The 20626-nt window shown below is 42.8% G+C and overlaps 1 protein-coding gene across 4 annotated transcripts in view; it reads left to right on the forward strand.

The window, feature by feature from the left end:
- KLHL6 (kelch like family member 6) overlaps window positions 1-20626 on the forward strand; it is a 98708-nt gene that overhangs the window by 54929 nt on the left and 23153 nt on the right. For 2 of the 4 annotated variants that reach the window (XM_060639328.3, XM_060639329.3), the window contains exon 7: window positions 455-4701. In XM_060639328.3, coding sequence (XP_060495311.1) covers window positions 455-756 — 302 coding nt within the window. In that variant the 3' untranslated portion in view covers window positions 757-4701. Of the gene's footprint in view, window positions 1-454; window positions 4702-6028; window positions 6140-20626 lie in introns of those variants that run through there. The other 2 variants (XR_009612229.3, XR_009612230.3) reach the window with 2 other exon arrangements.

Genomic DNA, 20626 nt, shown 5'->3' on the forward strand with positions numbered 1-20626 from the left:
CACTGCCATGTATCGATAGCTTCTGTGTACCAGGCTTTCTGCAGGTGCTTTATGAGCATGGTCCTTGTGACGTCTTACAACCACCGCAGCCTCAGTGCTTATGGTTACAATAAAAAAGTGGCAGAGCTGGGGTTGTGAGCTGAGTGCCCCAACTGTACCAGGCGGTATTTCTTCTAGGGAGCAGTCTTAGGATACATTTTGGCACCACGTGAAGCCAGTCGTCCTTGAGACCCTGATTAGCGCCTGGCAGCAGAATTTAAGGGGCTCTGTGAAGTGTTTCCAGCACAGACATACTGTCCCTAGAATCCATTAGAGCTTTCTGGAGAGTCGTGAAGCTCCTATTTCCATTGGCGAGATGGTAGATTTGACCTAGCAGAAGTGGGCTTTTTGTGGTTAAAGGGGAAGAAAACCAGAAAAACAGTGAGATGCCCACCGTGTTTCCCTTCCTCCTCAGGAGGGGCTATGAGAGCGCTGTACGCCTACAGCCCTCTGGAAGACAGCTGGTGCCTGGTGACCCAGCTCAGCCACGAGAGGGCCAGCTGCGGCATCGCGCCCTGCAACAACCGGCTCTACATCACTGGGGGGCGGGACGAGAAGAACGAGGTCATCGCCACGGTGCTGTGCTGGGACCCCGAGGCCCAGAAACTGACGGAGGAGTGTGTCCTGCCCCGCGGGGTGTCGCACCACGGCAGTGTCACCATCAGGAAATCTTACACCCACATCCGGAGGATCGTGCCCGGAGCCGTGTCGGTGTGACTGCGGGAGGGCGGAGCCACGGGGGCGCGGGGCGAGGTGCCAGGAGACCTCCCTCCTCACCTGTTGCCCGGGTTCGTCCCACTTCAGACAGCAGGCTGGGCTGGAGCTACAGGCCACACACCTGGGTTCCCCGCGGCTCCACATGGGAGCTCCTTTTGGAAGTCACAGCTTTGGGAGACCAGCCAGGAATGTTTGTGCGACCTACCTCAGGAGGGAAGAAGAGTAATATGTAACATTCAGGACAGACCTGTCCCCTGCCAGGTTCTGTGCCAAGCACTTTTGTGTATCAATTTGTTTAACCACCATAATGACCTGGTCACCGGACATTATCACTTCTGTTTTACAGGTGAGGAAACTTGAGTTTCAGAGAGGCGAAGTACTTTGTCCCTGGTCACCCAGATTATAAGTAGCTAAGCCAAGAGGCTAACTCCAGGTCTTTTCAATTTCAAGGTCAGTGACGGTTCTGTCATGCTGCCTATTTCTGCATAGGAAAACAACAAACTAAACTGGCTCATTTTTTGTTTCTGACAAGTTTGCTGAAGGATTCACTCAGCAAGGTGGGGAAATAAAGTTTTTTCTTTCTTTCTTTTTTTTCTTATATTTAAACCACATGGAATCCTTGGTGTTAGAGCCTTGGGCTCCTTGTCAAGAGGGTTTCAAGTGTTGTTCCATCTGACAGGACCGGAAGATGGGTCTGGGAAGACCTATATGCTTTGAAAGAGATAAAAAATAACTTCTCACCCATCAAAACCTCTTTTTTCTTTCTTTCTTTCTTTTCTTTTTTCTTTTTTTTTTTATGATCACAGAGGTGCATTTTGGACTAGAAGTCTTGTTGCCAGACACAATTGTACCTTCAGCAGAGTCCAGTGCCCTGGCCTCTCAACGTCCAACACTTGTATTGCAGTGTTAAAAGGGGTTTTCCAGAGACTCAGAATACTGTTTTCGTTGTTGTTTTTAATGTAAACATCCCTACACTGCTGGCCACTGCAAGAATGACTGACTCTTCTTGACAGTATACTTTCTGCTTTTTAGACTGTGACTCGAGTCCGTGTCCCTGAGACCCCACCCTCCTGGAACCTTAGTTTTCGGGATCCTTTCAAGCCCTTCTGTTTGGTTTTTGGTTCAGTTTGGGACAATTTTGACTCAAGGAATGGAGTCTGTCCTTCACTCTGATAGAGCTTTCAAATGAGCTCACTGGAAATTCATTCTAATCCCCAAATTGGGGAAACAGATTAAGAGATCCTGTTTCATATGCTGTACTTAAAGAGCAATAACAATGATAGCAACATAGTAACTGCATTACCCAATGCGTTTTATTTTCATCATATGATTTCAAATCTCTTTAATAGAGTTTTATTTCATGTCAGATGCAGCACATTGTGCCTGTACTTCTGGAACAGTTTGGGAAGTAGCGGTTTTAGAGTTTATAGTAAGTTGAATTTTCATAGAAAAGTTATGGTTAGAAGAAGCTTAAAGTTCCAAGCTGATAAAAAAGGACTTGGAACATTACAAATGAGTTTTCTGTGTATGCTTAGATCATTGAGGATAAATATAAACACATGTTGGTGTGTGAAAAGCTCTGTGCCTTAGAATCAGGTGTGACAGTTCAGCTCCCTGCTACAAAAAGTAGGAAGGGAAAATACAAACATATCTGGGGACATTTAGAACACATTACAGTAAGTGATGTACTTACTCATGAGCACTAATAACCTTAACAAAGCTTTCAACTGAAACAAGTTAATCTAGTTCCATTTAGCAGACATTCAAGGAGTTCTTTCTGTTTGTCAAGACTTTGGGACACAAACAGGTAAGATAACCACCCCTGAAACATTCAATAAACAGGTAAACAGGCCACTAGTCAACATTATAGTTTTTCTTTTCATCAAGTTAGAGAAAAATGATACATCTGCAAAGTTATGAGGTTACACCCACTTCTTTATTGCCCTTCCAGTGCTCTTCTTGGGAAGCTGTGCTCTTAGGTCAATGATGCGGCCATTGCTTACATATTTGACTTCCTTTGAGATAGTCTTCAGAAACCATTTATGAGTTATAGGAGCAATCATTTTCTGAAGATGATTTCAGGAAGAACTTCCAAAAAGTCTATCCAATGACAACATCAGTGGCATTTGCAGAGAGCTCCCCTCAGAAAGAGAGTGCTCCTTGTCATCGAGAACTTTTGATAAGAGCAGTTGACAAATTTTGTGCCCATCAGTGGATCAGCCTTACTCTGGGAAAGTGAGGATTCAAGACCTCTGTGTTATAAATCTGCTTCTAACTGCAGGACCCAAGTTTCAGGACTAGTTCAGAAAATGTAAATGAAGTCAAGGAAAGGATTCTATGTCATTTTTCATTAAATATTTATTTTTGAGACAGAAAGAGACAGAGCGTGAGTGGGGGAGAGGCAGGTAGAGAGGGAGACACAGACTCCAAAGGAGGCTCCAAGCTCTGAGCTGTCAGCACAGAGCCAGAGGCAGGGCTCAAACCCACAAACCGGGACATCGTGACCTGAGCCGAAGTCAGATGCTTAACAGACTGAGCCACCCAGGTGCTCCAGCTTCTATGTCATTTTAATGTCACTAGATATGCAGGTCAATTGTAAAATCTCAGATGCCTGGCCCTCAAGAGAGATTCTCAATAATGGCATAGGTTGGCAGACAGATACACCTGTTAAGACGACACAGAGTCCTGCACTTAACGCTGCCAGTCAGTAGCTTTTAGGGAAATAAGAGTTCAAGTAATTCAGGGAAACTTTATAAGCGTATCAGGATTTAAGCTTCTTGGCACTAGCCAAGGATGGAAGCTCTTAAAATCGAATTTCCATTTACAGATAAACAATCAATCAAAAAATGTAGTTTGTGTGATTGTCGTACCCATACCACCATCGGGTGATGAGGCAAATTGGCACCAGATGAGTAAGAGGCAAAGGGCCCTAGGACTGAGGAAGGGTATGTGGAACATCCTGGCATAGCACACTGGATCTTGAAGCAGGTCATGTGAATGGACAGAGCATCCCTGTCTGGGAGGAAAAGGATGAAGTAGGAGGAGGAAGAAAAGGTCAGGTTTAAGGATACAGGTCTAGAAAATGATATCATGGTCCCTAGAGTTTGTGAGCATGACTGCATTCTAGAGAAGGGTAAGGGAAGAATAAGGAACAGAGGTTTCAGGGAGTGGCTTCCAGGAGAAGAAAGGCACAAATGAGAGCAGGACTGGCAGCCAGACCCACTTGTTGGGGGTGGGGGTGCCTCTGAGCTTCTTGGCAGGGTCTTCTATTTTACTGCACTTAAAGAGAATGAGGCCCAGAGGCTCTGATGGGATGGAAACTGTAGGAGAGGTTAAGGGACCCTAGTTCCCACAGCTGATCTGAAATGGGCAGGGAGCTGATCTCACCTGAACATCAACAGATACATGTTCTCTTCTTAGCCTTCCCCACATCTTGCAATCAATGACTTCAGGAAACACACACACACTCACACACTCACATTTTGCCCTTGAATTCATACCATTTCTCAGGGAAATACAAATATCATTTGCTTATAGCTGTGAAAGTATAGCTTTGCTATTTATAAAAGCACTTGAGGTACTGTTGTTATTTATATATCCTACTTGATTTTGAAAAAGAAAAGTACTCATTAGAATTTTCAGAGTGGGCAAATACCACTGGAATTTCCTATATAAGGTCCTAACTTGGGGTTGAAAGATCATTTTTTCCTTTAATATTTGATTTGAGTGTTGTATTGGATCTCATAATCTGAAGAGTCAATCTTCATGGAAATCCACAAATATCTCAAGTATGGCTATTGCAAAACCAGTTTTGGCAGGCTGAATATTCATATTTATAGGTAAAAATAGTCAACACTTAGTTGGCTAAGTCCTTCAAGCATTTTGGTTATATGAATCTGTATTTTTTTAAATGATCAAACTAAGGATATTGTTTATACGTAAGTATACAAATAAAGTTTGTATTTATTCAATAATGTGTGTGGAATGGATAAGATTATGTTATATTCAATCACTAGGTGAATTTTTTTTTTTTTGCTTGTTTTGGCTGATATGAGTTAGTGATATCTGAATACAAATTAATTTATGAGGTGGAAATTTAAAACATTTCAGTTGGTTCAAGAGGGTTTCAATAAAATCATAGGATAGAATTGATCAGAGGTGGTCTATGGAATGGCAAAAATTAGATAGCTTTTACCTCCTTAAAGTCTCGTTGCCTCTGAGCATGCTTTTTACCAACGCACTTGCAAACTATGACTCTCATTTTGCCTGCCTTATCCCTTCTTACAAAAGCCACCTTCTAGGCTTCTGATTTCTGACTCTTAACCCTGTCTTCAGCAGTGTCACTGTGTTGTTTCTGAAGACTTAACCAACCTGTGTGTCTCAAATCAGGGCACAGGGAACTTGGCATAAGAGACAGTGAGCTGTACTTTTCGGCCACTGGAGAATTTGTCATCAATTTAGTTTGTTTTGCATTACAATACAAAGATCCTATGCCACTGAAATGGAGAATCTGAAGTTTTAAAGAAATGTGGGGTCACATGAATAGCTTTACACCATTCCTCCTGGGCCTCCCAAGAAATAGAGGTTCTGGCTCATCTGCTCCAGGGACTCTGGGTGGAAAACCTTGGGAAGCATAGCCCCATTTCACCGGTGGGAAGTGTTCTAGAGTTAATCCTGGGCAATAGATCTGACAACCAGTGCACCAGCTGTGGGTCAAAATGGAGTTTTGACCTTACATTCACTGCTGATCCCTCCAGTTCCCCTGCTGCGTCTAAGTAAGTGGCAATCTGATGCCTGGGCATCCTGGCCAGGGCCTGGCATCTGCCCAACTCTCCTTGGCTCTTTTCCTGCTTTTGGTGTTCCCTGCTGGTGTGTGGCATCCTCTGGACCAGCCTCCTTTTCACTGGAGATGTGGCCTTCATATAGGATCTCTATTCTCCCCTGCCTTCTATGGGCTCATGTCTCATTGTCTGTCCCCTTGGTGCTGGGAACTGATTTGGGTTAGGTCCCACCCACTCCCAAGCTGCCCAGTATCAGCCTGCCTGATTACCAGTCACTCTGGTTTTCACTTCCATGTTTGTTTTGAACACCTAGGGATTTTCCTTTTCTTCTTGCATGCTTAGATGGCTCCTTTGTTTTGGTTCCTGCATGGCAGGCTACCTGGACACCCATGCCTGCCCCATCCAGTCATCCATCTGGGTCCCCAACGTGCTGTCTCCCTTGGGGTCTCCAAGCATAGAACCCTCATTACCCTTCTTGTGTTGTCCTCTAGCTATCCCAGCACCAAAGCATCTCTAAGGGTCTCCTGATTTCTGAAGTTTGGACAAAGAGCAAAAGAAGATATGAGACTTCCTGGCTACATATTCTTTAAGAAGGTTTGTGGGTAAGGAAACTTCCCTTTTCCCTTAGTAAAACTAACCCGGATCCTCCAAGTTTGGCAGTGGAGGGAGAAACTCTCCGCGGAGACAGAGAGTTGGATCTCATAGTCCCAACTGTTGTCCCTATAAGGAAAACTGTTGTCCCTATAAGGAAAGAGTCCTATACATGGCTCTGAATTTCCCAAAGGACATTGCAGACCAGGCTGGAACAGCTGAATAAGACTTTACTGATGACTGAGAGATGATATAGGGAAATAAGCACAACTAGGAGCAATGCTCTGGATAATGAGGATAAGATTCAGCTGTCCTTGAAAAGCAGTGTTATCCATAGGAGGTGTGTGTGTGTGTGTGTGTGTGTGTGTGTGTGTGTGTGTGTGTGTGTGTGTTTGTTCACGTGTGGGTGTACATGCTGTCAACAATAAAGCTGGACATAGTTAAAATGGAAAAAACAGATTTTATCCAGTAACTACTGACAGTAGAGAAAAGAGCTGAGCCCCATTCTGATTTGTGCACAGCTGACTAGGTGCTTTAAAGGGAAAATTGAGAAGGGGAGGGGATGGGGAGCTGGTGGGCACCGAAGTAAAGGCCGGGATGTGAAAAATTACAAAACACTGGCCAGTAAATGTGATTATTCCAGCCGTCTGCTGGCTGGCAATGTTGAACTTAGGGTTGTATCCTCCCACAGAGACTGGCAGCCAGGGGCCCTGTACTTCCAGATTGTTACATTCAAAGGATGACTTTCAGGTCCTTGAGAAAGACATCCTGGGCCATAAGAGATACATACATATATCTCTCAAAGGTACAGAAGAAGGGTTTACAATCCTAAGCCCTTTTTAGTAAATGCCCTAAGAAAGGGAGGTTAGGGGCCTATCATCAGGTATTGGTTAGAACAGATGGCAAATTCTTTTGACAGTCTTGACCTTTTCCAGACAGATACACAAAAGGAGGGCATGTGTTCTTAGGCAGCCATGCTAGAGTTCTTAGGCAGCCATGCTAGGGTTGATCAAGTCTGTTAATGCAAGAGTTTGAATGGAGTGTTCACGCAAAGAATTTTTGCCATTTTCAGTGACCCAGGTATATTTGCTTCATGAAAGAGATACAATTAAAGGAATAGGTGTGCTCACCACTTGTACTGCTGGTGGGGATATTTTAAGAGTGAACTGCCCATTTTCTGCAACTTAACACAAGCCCACTGTGAGACCAGGAGTGCCAAAACCCCTCCTTCTAGAATATTCTAAAGACGACTAAAGAGAAAAATAATACTAAAACTTCTTTCAATGTACATAGGCCAGAGTGGTGTTCTAAAACATTTTGGACTATGTCCCACAGTTTCAAAATGGAAACATTTTCAATATTTTCTTTTCTGTTTTTTAAGTTTTATTTATTTATTTTGAGATAGATAGAGAGAGAGAGAGAGAGAGAGAGAGGAACTCAAGCAGGCTCCACACTATTAGTGCAGAGCCTGATGTGGGGCTCAGTCCCATGAACTGTGAGATCAAGGGTCAGATGCTCAACCTACTGAGCCACCGAGGTGCCCATCTATTCCATTTTTTTAAAGTTTTATTTATTTATTTTGAGAGAGAGACAGAGCAGGGGAAGGGCAGACAGAGAGGGAGAGAGAGAATCCCAAACAGGCTCTGTGCTGTCAGTGCAAAGCCCAATATGGGGCTTGAATTCACAAACTGTGAGATCATGACCTGAGCTGAAATCAAGAGTCAGATGCTTAACTGACTGAGCCACCCAGGTGCTCCTCTTCTATTTTCTCTTAAAATGCTGTTCACAACTTATTAAGGTAATTTCATCACCTGCCCATGGGTCACAAGTCACAACAAGCCACATCTGAAAAATACAAGGTGTCTGGGCACAAACCTAGACAAAGACAGGGAAGGGGTGAGGGAAGAGGAGGTTGACAAACCCTTGGTTTAACACTTACAACAGATACCAGAGGGAAAAATCTTGAGTGCATGAAGAAACCCATGAGACTGACCTTTGTAGGTAATAGTCTATTCTTTTACAACAAAAGTATAGTAATGGTAGCATCTATTGTGTAATTTCCCAGAAACATGGCACACAGCCAGAAATAGTAGACGAGACTGGGATAGTGACAAAACCAGTCTAGGAAGGAATGATGGGGTTTTTCATGATCAAAGTGCATCCTGGTAGAATGTTGCATTCCCAGAAAACTTCAACCTAGAAACCTGGAGGAAAACAATACATTAGGCTTTGTTCTGGCTGAATCATAAATAGACATTGGTTGGAGGAAGTAATGGGGTTGGTCTTTGTGAAACAATGCCGCAAATGTTTATTGAGCACCTACTATATGCCAGGCACAATTCTAGGCACTAGGGCTCTACATCCACAAATAAAACAAAGCTGCTGCTCTCAAAAGCTACCATTCTAGTGAACATAGGTCACAACAAAACAAGTATATAAATACGCCAAGTAGTGATAAATGCTGGAAAAGCAGGGTAAAGGGTACACATGCTACTTTAAACAGGGTTAGCAGATGTACTTTCTGATAGAGACAGTTATGTAGAAATTTGGGTGAAGAGAAACTGCGATGCCTGTGAATATCTGGAGGAAGCATGTTCCAAATAGAAGGAACAGCAAAAACAAAACAAAACAAAAAAAAAAAAAAACAAAAAAACAAAAAAACAAAAAAACAAACAAACAAACAAAAAAAAACAAATAGAAGGAACAGCCAGTGCAAAGTCCCCGAGGCAGGAGGCTCAGTGTCTTCGAGAAACAGTAAAAAGGTCTGTGTGGTTGGAGTGAATTCTGAGCGTTGATAAGGAGTCTCAAGGCCACTGTAAGCACTTTGTATATGATCAGGTAAGATGATTGGTCACAAGACAAGTTTAGAAATACTGAAGATTCACCAATGTTACATACTCAAGCTTGTGGTTTACACATTCAACTGTGCTTCATTTACGGTGGCAGTTAGTAGCTAGGATCTGCTGAACGCACGGTTTTTGTGAATCCAGCAAACATTATGCTCTTTCTCCAAATCCTTGGTCTTTCTGATCCTGCCCTGTGCACTCACATCAAGGTTGGCTGGGCTGGCTCTCGCAAATGCCTAGTTACCGGAGCCTGGGGGGTGGGGCTTGGGGAAAGCCACTCAAATAACTAAGATCTTTACCATTCCCTGCATAAATAAAAATGGCAGCACTCATGCATGGACATCCTGGTAAGAAGAAGACCACTGGTGATGATATTGGTGGGGCGGGTCAAGGGGGATGGAAATAAGAACTTTTAAAGTCAGTGGCCCCCAGAAGCCTAGATGATATTTGAAAACCTCTTATCAGTAGCCCAAACTAATGTGGACTGTGATTCAGCACGTTTAAAAACAAATAAAAATCCTTAGTGGTTAAGTGCAAACCAACAATCTATTTAAAAATCTCTGTAAAATGTGTGGCAATTCACATTTTAGAAGTTAGATGCTAAAAGCATTCTTTCCAGATGACTTTAGAGATTGTGTCTTCCCAGACGGTGGCTGGAATCTTCAGTAGGAACCAAAGCTGGAGATACTGTTCCAATGTCGTCACCAGCCTCCCTGACTCCCAAGGGGGCGATATCATAGAGGCTGGGTTTTGCTGGCCTTTGTAACTACAGCATCTTACATAGAACCTGTCGCCTGGCAGAAATAACGTACGGGGTCGGGTCCTGAGGAGTTGCCACCACAGCCGTTACCACCACCATAATTGATCACCTCCCAGACACTGTACACACATTAGAAGTTTTTATTAAAACCACTGATATCTTTTGTTTGGACTGTGCAATATTTCTAAAAATTGGCAACACTGGGGGGCACCTGGGCAGCTCAGTTGGTTAAGCATCCAACTTCGGCTCAGGTCATGATCTCGTGGTTCATGAATTCAAGCCTGGCATCAGGCCCTCTGCTGTCAGCATGGAACCCACTTTGAATCCCCTGTCCCCCTCTCTCTTTGCCCCTTCTTCGCCTGCTTTCTCTCTCTCTCTCAAAAATAAATAAACATTTTTTAAAAATTGGCAATACTGGGGCCATATTTCTACTTAACAAGTGTCTGGAACAGAACAGGGGATGTTCTCTTTAGAAAGGGGCTGTGTTTTCTAGTTTACCAGACTCCACTGACCCGCTTGGCCCCAGAGGCATTTGAATTTGTAGCTTCTGACATATACTATCTTGTTTAACCCTTGCACCGACTCTGTGAAGTAAATTGGTGCTTTATGGATGTGAAAACAGGCTCAGAGATGTTGAGTAACTTCTCAGGGTCAGGGCTGGACACAGGTCTGTGAGTTTCTGAAGCTGGTGATGCTTCTGCTATGCCCACTGCTGCTTGTGAGGAGGGGCCATATTGAATGCAGTGATGACATGGGACCCATGTAACTCCATGATTGTTTGATTTGAGGATTTAGATCATGTATGTCACAATTCCAGAGTCACCCTGAAAAATATAGAAATCCTTATGGCTAACACACTATGTGGTCTGTGCAAAGCCAGACACCTCTAACAAAATAACAAGGGATTGGAGATGACTTTTAAGTTGACTTCCAGCCCTGATGGACCTCCCTGCGGAGGAAGGACTGCACTTTTAAAAGGTGTCCACTTGGGGGCGAAATATGATAACGAATTCCTTAGTTACACCGTGGTGATGGGGCACAGCCAAAGACTCCCAGGGTTTATTGTCTTAAAAGGAAAGGTCTGATGGGAACTGCCAAGCCCCAAGTCTCTGTCCTCTCCTTCTAGTTCTCTGCCAGGCGTCCTGCCTCAGAATGAGCTCCTAGAGCGACCATGGCCTGTTCTCTCCTGAAGTCAATGAATCTAACACAATATTGATTGTAAGATGCCTCTTTATTTTAGACTACTCTAACAAAGGAAATATGTTACAGTGCTTCAATGATAGAATTTCACACTGATTGCTCACACCAGCTTTTCTTTGCTTTGAAATTTCTTTTCTGTGTCTTCAGAGAATTGGCTGTTTACCCTGCCCTTCACTTGTATTCCTTAACCTAAAATTGGCAATCTTTAGCACATATTCTCAGTACTAAAGCATAACAGCATCATTTCCGTAGGTGTTTTACAGCAGTTGCTTGTTGCTCTGCAAGAAAAATGTGGGACTGGGGTCAATCTCCCTCTAATGAATATTGATTTCCCTAATATAAAACTTATGTCCCAATGCTCTATTTCCTTGCTTTTCTGTACACGGTAACTTTTTGTTTCAGTGCCAAATCATAGCATTATTATCTTGAAGTCATTTCTTAAAAAAGCCTAGTGAGATATAATTGGCATACAACAAACTGTACATCTTTAAAGTGTACTATTTGGGGGGACCTGGCTGGCTCAGTCAGTGGATTGTACAACTCGTGAACTCACGGTTGTGGGTTCGAGCTCTACATTGAATGTAGAGATGATTTTTAAAAAATCTTTTAAAAAGTGTACTATTTGATGTTTTGACATGTGTATACTTTCATGAAACCATCATTACAAACAAGGTAATAAAACCATCCACCTTCAAAGGTTCTCCTGCCCCTTGGGACTCCCTCCCTCTCACCCAGCCCCATCTCTCCATCAACGCTGTACAGGCAGCCAGTGATCTGCTTTCTGTCAGTGAAGATCAATTTGCATTTTCTAGAACTTTATATAAATTGAGTCATACAACTTGTATAAAAAAAACCCAGCTTTGTTGAGATATTACATGGGACAAAATTCACCCAGATGTAAGTGTACAATCCAGTGGGTTTTAGTTCATCTACAGAGCTGTGCAAACATCACCAAAATCTGATTGTAGAATATTTTCATCACCCTAAAAGAAACTTCATGCCTCTTTGCAGTCAGTCCCTGTTCTACCCCAGCCCTAAGCAACCACTATTCTACTTTTGGCTCCATATGTTTATCTTCTCTTGACATTCCATACATATAGAATGATATAATATGTTCTGGCTGGCTTCATTCTCTGAAATGCAACAGCGATTTCAGTAGATTCCTTAATGCCCCTTACCCATTTAGCCCATCCCCCCTCCCACAACCCCTCCAACAACCCTCTGTTTATTCTCCATATTTAAGAGTCTCTTATGTTTTTGTCCCCTTCCATGTTTTTATATTATTTTTGTTTCCCTTCCCTTATGTTCATCTGTTCTGTGTCTTAAAGTCCTCATATGAGTGAAGTCATATGATATTTGCCTTTCTCTAATTTCACTTAGCATAAAACCCTCTAGTTCCATCCACGTAGTTGCAAATGGCAAAATTTAATTCTTTTTGATTGCCGAGTCATACTCCATTTTATATATATACCACATCTTCTTTATCCATTCATCCATTGGTGGACATTTGGGTTCTTTCCATACTTTGGCTATTGTTGATAGTGCTGCTATAAACATTGGGGTGCATGTGTCCCTTCAAAACAGCATACTTTATCCCTTGGATAAATACCTAGTAGTGCAATTGCTGGGTCATAGGGCAGTTCTAGTTTTAATTTTTTGAGGAACCTCCACAGTGTTTTCCAGAGTAGCTGCACCAGCTTGCATTCCCACCAGCAATGCAAAAGAGATCCTTTCTCTCCGCATCCTCACTAACATCTGTTGCTGCCTGAGTTGTTAATGTTAGCCATTCTGACAGGTGTAAGGTGGTATCTCATTGTGGTTTTGATTTGTATTTCCCTGATGATGAGCAATGTTGAGCATTTTTTCATGTGTCGGTTGGCCATCTGGATGTCTTCTTTGGAGAAGTGTCTATTCATGTCTGGTGCCATTTTTTCACTGGATTACTTGTTTTTTGGGGTGTTGAGTTAGATGTGTTCTTTATAAGATTTTGGATACTAACCCTTTATCTGATATGTCGTTTGCAAATATCTTTTCCCATTCTGTCTGTTGCCTTTTAGTTTTGTTGATTGTTTTCCTTCACTGTGCAGAAGCTTTTTATTTTGATGAGGTCCCAGCAGTTCATTTTTGCTTTTGTTTCCCTTGCCTCCGGAGACGTGTTGAATAAGAAGTTGCCATGGCCAAGGTCAAAGAGGTTTTTGCCTGCTTTCTCCTCGAGGATTTTGATGGCTTCCTGTCTTACATTGAGGTCTTTCATCCATTTTGAGTTTATTTTTGTGTATGGTGTAAGGAAGTGGTCCAGGTTCATTCTTCTGCATGTCGTTGTCCAGTTTTCTAGCACCACTTGCTGAAGAGAAATGGATATTCTTTCCTGCTTTGTCAAAGATTAGTTGCCATACGTTTGTGGGTCCATTTCTGGGTTCTCTATTCTGTTCCATTGATCTGAGTGTCTGTTTTTGTGCCAGTACCATACTGTCTTGATGATTACAGCTTTGTAGTATAGCTTGAAGTCTGGGATTGTGATGCCTTCCTTTTGGTTTTTTTTTTTTTTTTTCAAGATTGCTTTGGCTATTTGGGGTCTTTTCTGGTTCCATACAAATTTTAGGATTATTTGTTCTAGCTCTGTGAAGAATGCTGGTGTTATTTTGATAGGGATTGCAATGAATATGTAGATTGCTTTGGGTAGTGTTGACATTTTAACAATATTTGTTCTTCCTATCCAGGAACATGGAATCTTTTTCCATTTTTTTGTGTCGTCTTCAATTTCTTTCATAAGCTTTCTGTAGTTTTCAGTGTACAGATTTTTCACCTCTTTGGTTAGATTTATTCCTAGGTATTTTATGGTTTTTGGTACAATTGTAAATGGGATCAGTTCCTTGATTTCTCTTTCTGTTGCTTCATTCTTGGTGTATAGGAATGCAACCGATTTCTGTGCATTGATTTTATATCCTGTCAGTTTGCAGAATTCATGAATCAGTTCTAGCACTTTTTTGGTGGAATCTTTTGGGTTTTCCATATAGAATATCATGTCGTCTGTGAAGAGTGAAAGTTTGACCTCCTCCTGGGTGATTTGGATGCCTTTTATTTCTTTGTGTTGTCTGATTGCAGAGGCTAAGACTTCCAATACTATGTTGAATAACACTGCCAAGAGTGGACATCCCTGTCTTGTTCCTGATGTTAGGGGGAAAGCTCTCAGTTTTTCCCCATTGAGGATGATATTAGTGTTGGGTCTTTCATATTTGGCTTTTATGATCTCGAGGTATGATCCTTCTATCCCTACTATCTTGAGGGTTTTTATCAAGAAAGGATGCTGTATTTTGTCAAATGCTTTCTCTGCATCTATTGAGAGGATGATATGGTTCTTGTCCTTTCTTTTATTGATGTGATGAATCATGTTAAATTGTTTTGTGGATATTGAACCAGTCCTGCATCCCAGGTATAAATCCCACTTGGTTGTGGAGAATAAATTTTTTAATGTATTGTTGGAGCCGGTTGGCTAATATCTTGTTGAGGATTTTTGCATTCATGTTCACCAGGGAAATTGGTCTATAGTTCTCCTTTTTAGTGGGGTCTCTGTCTGGTTTTGGAATCAAGGTAATGCTGGCATCATAGAAAGAGTTTGGAAGTTTTCCTTCCATTTCTATTTTTTGGAACAATTTCAAGAGAATAGGTGTTAACTCTTCCTTAAATGTTTGGTAGAATTCCCCTGAAAAGCCATCTGGCCCTGGACTCTTGTTTTTTGGGAGATTTTTGATTACTAATTTGATTTCCTTACTGGTTCTGGGCCTGTTCAACTTTTCTATTTCTTTCTGTTTCAGTTTTGGTAGTGTATATGTTTCTAGGAATTTGTCCATTTCTTCAAGATTGCCCATTTTATTGGCATATAATTGCTCACAATATTCTCCTATTATTGTTTTTATTTCTGCTGTGTTGGTTGTGATCTCTCCTCTTTCATTCTTCATTTTATTATATGGATCCATTTTCTTTTTGATCAAACTGGCTAGTGGCTTATCAATTTCATTAATTCTTTCAAAGAACCAGCTTCTGGTTTCATTGATCTGTTCTACTGTTTTTTGGTTTAGATAGCATTAATTTCTGCTCTAATCTTTATTATTTCCTGTCTTCTGCTGGTTTTGGGTTTTATTTGCTGTTCTTTTTCCAGCTCCTTAAGGCATAAGGTTGTGTATCTGAGATCTTTCTTCCTTCTTTAGGAAGGCCTGGATTGCTATATACTTTCCTCTTATGACTGCCTTTGCTGCATTCCAGAGGTTTTGGGTTGTGGTGTTATCATTTTCTTTGACTTCCATATACTTTTTAATTTCCTCTTTAACTTCTTGGTTAGCCCATTCATTCTTTAGTAGGATGTTCTTCAGTCTCCAAGTATTTGTTACCTTTCCAAATTTTTTCTTGTGGTTGATTTCGAGTTTTATAGTGTTGTGGTCTGAAAGTATGAACGGTATGATCTCGATCTTTTTGTACTTACTTAGGGCTGATTTGTGTCCCAGTATATAGTCTATTCTGGAGAACATTCCATGTGCACTGGAGAAGAATGTATATTCTGCTGCTTCAGAATGAAATGTTCTGAATATATCTGTTAAGTCCATCTGGTCCAGTGTGTCATTCAAAGCCATTGTTTCCTTGTTGAGTTTTTGTTTAGATGATCTGTCCATTGTTGTGAGTGGGGTGTTGAAGTCCCCTACTCTTATGGTATTAATATCAATGAGTTTCTTTATGTTTGTGATTAATTGATTTATATATTTGGGTGCTTTCATATTTGGCACATAAATGTTTACAATTATTAGGTCTTCTTGGTGGATAGACCCCTTGATTATGATATAATGCCCTTCTGCATCTCTTGTTACAGAAAGTACTTTATTTTAAAGTCTAGATTGTCTGACGAGTATGGCTACTCTGGCTTTCTTTTGTTGACCATTAGCATGATAGATGGTTTTCCATCCTCTTACTTTTAATCTGAAGGTGTCTTTAGGTCTAAAGTGGGTCTCTTGTAAACAGTGTATAGATGGATCTTGTTTTCTTATCCATTCTGTTACCCTATGTCTTTTGATTGGAGCATTTAGTCCATTGACGTTTAGAGGAGTAATGAAAGTGATGAATTTATTGCCATTATGTTGCTTGTAGATTTGGAGTTTCTGGTGGTGTTCTCTGGTCCTTTCTAGTCTTTGTTACTTTTGGTCTTTATTTATGTTGTTTTTTTCACCTTTTCTCCCTTCAGAGAGTCCCCCTTAAAATTTCTTGCAGGGCTGGTTTAGTGGTCACAAACTCCTTTAATTTTTGCTTGGCAAACTTTTTATCTCTCCTATTTTGAATGACAGCCTTGCTGGATAAAGAATTCTTGGCTGCATATTTTTCTTATTCAGCACACTGAATATATCCCACCTCTCCTTTCTGGCCTGCCAAGTTTCTGTGGATAGGTCCGCTGCAAACCTGATCTGTCTTCCTTGTAGGTTAAGGACTTTTTTCCCTTCCTGCTTTCATGATTCTTTCCTTGCCTGAGTATTTTGTGAATTTCACTATGATATGCCTTGTTGATGGTCGGTTTTTGTTGAATCTAATGGGAGTCCTCTGTGCTTCTTGAATTTTGATGTCTGTGTCTTTCCCCAGGTTAGGAAAGTTTTCCGCTATGATTTGCTCACATAACCCTTCTACCCCTATTTCTCTCTCTTCCTCTTCTGGGACCCCTATGATTCCGATGTTATTCCTTTTTAATGAGACACTAATTTCTCTAATTCTTAAATTGTGCTCTTTTGCCTTAATCTCCCTCTTTTTTTCTGCTTCATTATTCCCCGTAAGTTTATCCTCTATATTGCTGATTCTCTGTTCTTTCTCATCCATCCTTGCCGCCGTGGCCTCCATTCGAGATTGCAGCTCAGTTATAGCATTTTTTATTTCATCCTGACTAGATTTTACTTCTTTTATCTCCACAGAAAGGGATTCTACTCTATTTTTGACTCCAGCTAGTATTCTTATTATCATGATTATAAATTCTGGTTCAGACATCTTGCTTGTATCTGTGTTGATTAAGTCCTTGGTTGTCATTTCTTCCTGCTCTTTCTTTTGGGGTGAGTTCCTTTGTTTCATCATTTTTAAGGGAGAAAAGTAATTAATGAGGAAAAAAATTAAAATTAAAAATATATTAAAATTTAAAAATTAAAAACAAATACACACACATTCGAATAAATGATGCTAAATCCTAGGTGTGTTTTGGTCTGGGTGTTGAAAGGGGCCTGATAGATTAGAGAAAAAAGGGGAAAGAAAAAAAAAGGAAATCGTTTGAAAATTTGAAAAAAATGAATACACTGAAGTAGACTAAAATGAAGTGATGGAAATAAAATAGAATTTGAAAAAATTTGCAGGAAAGTAAAAAATATAGTAGAAAAAATTAAAGAAAATATTTTTAATAAAAACTGAAAATAAAAATGAATTTTTCTCTTTCTGTATTCAAGAAAAAGAAAATAAACGAAAAAGAGAAAAAAGGAAAAAGAAAAAAAAGAAAATTTAATAGATGGACCAGCGAACAGACTGAAATACGACTGAAATTACTTCGTTTTCCCCTAGAAGTCAAACTATGAAGTGCTTTATAGTCCATAAACTAATCAGGTTGAGAGACTTGTGTTCCTGAAGAGTGAGGTTGGCCCAGTTGGGCAGGGCTTAGTGTAACTGCTCCGTTCTCCACTAGATGGCTCTGCTTAGCTTACTGGGGTGGATTCTTGTGGTGCTTGTAGGTGCGTTTGCTCATGCGTGGGAGCGGTGAAAATGGTGTCGCTCAGCTACCGGTCTCTAGTATGGAAACTCTTCTCCTGGATCAGCAGTCGCGCACCCGTTCTTTGTCTCCAGCTTCTGTCCACTCCCCGCTTTTACACAGTCCGTGACCAAGCCCCAGGGAGCTCCTCCCTCCTGAGTTTTGTCTCAGATGCGGCTATTTTTCCCAACCCTTTACTTCTGAGGGACTGCGGCTTTGACCCGTTCTGCCCCTCTGCAGGAGAGTCTCACCGAGCAATGGCCAGGTGCCAGCCGCACCCAGGAACATTTGTGGGTTTGTGCTGCTGCCGATGCCCACAGACTGTGGCTGGGTGCCAGCTCTGCCCAGAAAAAATTCACGAGATAGTGTAGCAGCAGCATTTCAGGGATTATGGAAAATCACAACACGCATCTGGCACCAGGCTTCACCCTTAATGACCTTGTTCCAGCACCAGTGAATGTGGTTTTCTCCTGGGTCAACTGGGGCCTTGCCTTTGGGGGACCCACACGGCCTCTACCAGGTGTCCTCCCAGTAGGGGAACCATCTCTCCCCGCGTGGCCTGAAGAACCCCAGACCCCACTCTGCTCCTGGGGATTCGCCCTTCCCACCAGAGCACCGCCAGGTATGGAGCTGCAGAGTTGCAGCCTTTGCGCTCCCCTTATTTATGGTCTTAATGGAATTTAAACCCTCTCCTTTCTCCTTTCTCCCTTTTTAGTTCAGTCCCTGAGGCTGCTTCCACTTTCTCTCCAGCTGCTTTTGGGGAGGGGTGCTTTTCCCATATTCTCCTCACTGTCTCTGTCCTCTCTCTGCACGCAAAGCACCTCTCTGCCCTCTGCGGCTTCTTTCTCCTCAAATTCACCTCTCCGCGCCATGTTCCTGCTGAATTCTGTGGTTCAGGGTATGCAGATTGTTGTGTTAATCCTCAGATCAGTTTTCTAGGTGTGCAGGATGGCTTAGTGTTGGTCTGGCTGTATTTCATGGACGTGAGACACACAAAAAACTTCTATGCTGTTCTGTCTTCTTGGCTCCTCCTTCATTCCTTTTTTTTTTTTAAGTTTATTTATTTTGAGAGTGAGAGCATGAGCTGGGGAGGGGCAGAGAGAGAGAGAGAGAGAGAGAGAGAGAGAATGTGGCAGGCTCTGTGCTGTCAGAGTGACGTGAGGCTTGATCTCACCAACTGTGAGAGTGTGACCTGAGTCAAAATCAAGAGTTGGATGAGGCATCCTGTCTGTAGCCATGCTGAACTGATCTGTCCAGGAAGTGGATCCTCCAGCCCTTAAGTCTTCAGATGACCACAGCCCCAGACATTGGCTTTACTGGACTCTCAGGAAAGACCCACCTGGAACCACTTAGCTGAGCCACTCGCAGAAACCATAAGATAATAAATGTTTGTTGTTTTAAGCTATGAAGATTTAGGGAACTTACAGCAAGAGATTACAATATATGGAGTGAAATGTGGAGGGCAGAGGAGAAACTGGCTCAGGGAAACTGGCTTCCACTGCCTTCCTCCGGATGTGACTCAGGGACATCTGCAGTAACGCCCAGAGACTCCTCTTTAGGGTGGTCATTCAACACGATCCCCTTATGCCCAGAGCAGGCAGTGAGGACAAGGAATGGCAGTCTTGCTGAAAGGCTGTAAGGGAGGAATGGAGAAGACTTGCCCTTGACCACCTACCATGGGAACAGAAGGGTTGAGTCTCCAGGGGCTGTGGCCTCAGTGTCCCAGACAAAGTCAGGCCGGCAGGGCTGGGGTGGGGTAAAGGGTAGTGGCCAGGGACCCAAGAGCCACCCACTGGGAGGTCAGGGGTGAGGCCAGGCTCTGAGGCCTCTGGCAGCCATGGAGCACTCAGGGCCTGGGGCTGGCAGGGCTGGGGGACAATGTGGGAACTGGGAGACCTGACAGCCAGTTCCAGCCATTCCACAGTAAGTGGCACCTGGGGTAAAGTGATGACCAGGCACTGGTGGCTGCTTTCCTCTCCCTCCTGGGGGCCCTGCCGCAGGGGGACGGGGTCTTCAGCCTGGCGCAGGGCTGGCACAGAGGACCTCTCACACACTTGGCCACACATTGACTGCATTATTTCAGGGTCGTCTGGGCCATTTCCTGCCTCCAGGAAGGATCTGTCTGAGCCTGGAAAGAGAATCGACCCTCCCAGCGCTGACAATATCCAGATACCCCCTCCCTGCTGGGGACTGTCAGCACACAGGGTACCCCAGGTGAGGGTGGAGGACACCCTCAGTTTAGTCCAGAGTTTTCCATACTCCTTAGAGATGCCAACATCGCGTCCACACAGACTACATTTCTAAAAGGAAAACTGTTTGTGGAACAATATTACCCTTACAGGTATGATATCCTCATCTGATCTATTCTATGCTATTATTCTATTCTACTTTATTCTATTGTGTTCTATTCTATCCCATTCTATTCTGGGACACAGAGGAGGAGAGGGGCTGTGGAGGTGGTGGGGTCACAACAATCCCCTCACAACAAGACCCTTCGAGGGAGAGTTTCTTCTGACACAGCCCGCAGCTGCTCTGGGTGAGCCCTCACTCATCTCCCCCTTGGGCCCTGGGGCCCTTGGCAGCAGTGACTATACCCTATTCACCCAGCATCCCCCGCGGCTCCTGGAAGGAGCTCAGAATTCTCAGGACCCGCAAGCCTTCCTTTGACTGAAGGAGAACGTCCTTCAGTCAAAGCTGGAAATGTGGGGGCCGAAAGTGCAGCTCAAAGGATGAGTTTTGCCAAATCTTTGTCATTTGCATATTTAATCCCTTCCTCCTGGATCCACTGGCCATGGGCTCCTAGGGGTCTTAGGTACTATAGCGGTGACAGCACTATGGAGACCCGAAAATTTTGGGCTCAGGATCTGGCAGGTCATATGAGTGAATAAAGGAAAGACCCCTCTGCCCAGTGGCAGGAGCAGGGGCTTTGGAGTCA

Source organism: Panthera onca, chromosome C2 (genome assembly GCF_046562875.1).
Source record: "Panthera onca isolate mPanOnc1 chromosome C2, mPanOnc1 haplotype 2, whole genome shotgun sequence".
Classification (NCBI taxonomy): domain Eukaryota; kingdom Metazoa; phylum Chordata; class Mammalia; order Carnivora; family Felidae; genus Panthera; species Panthera onca.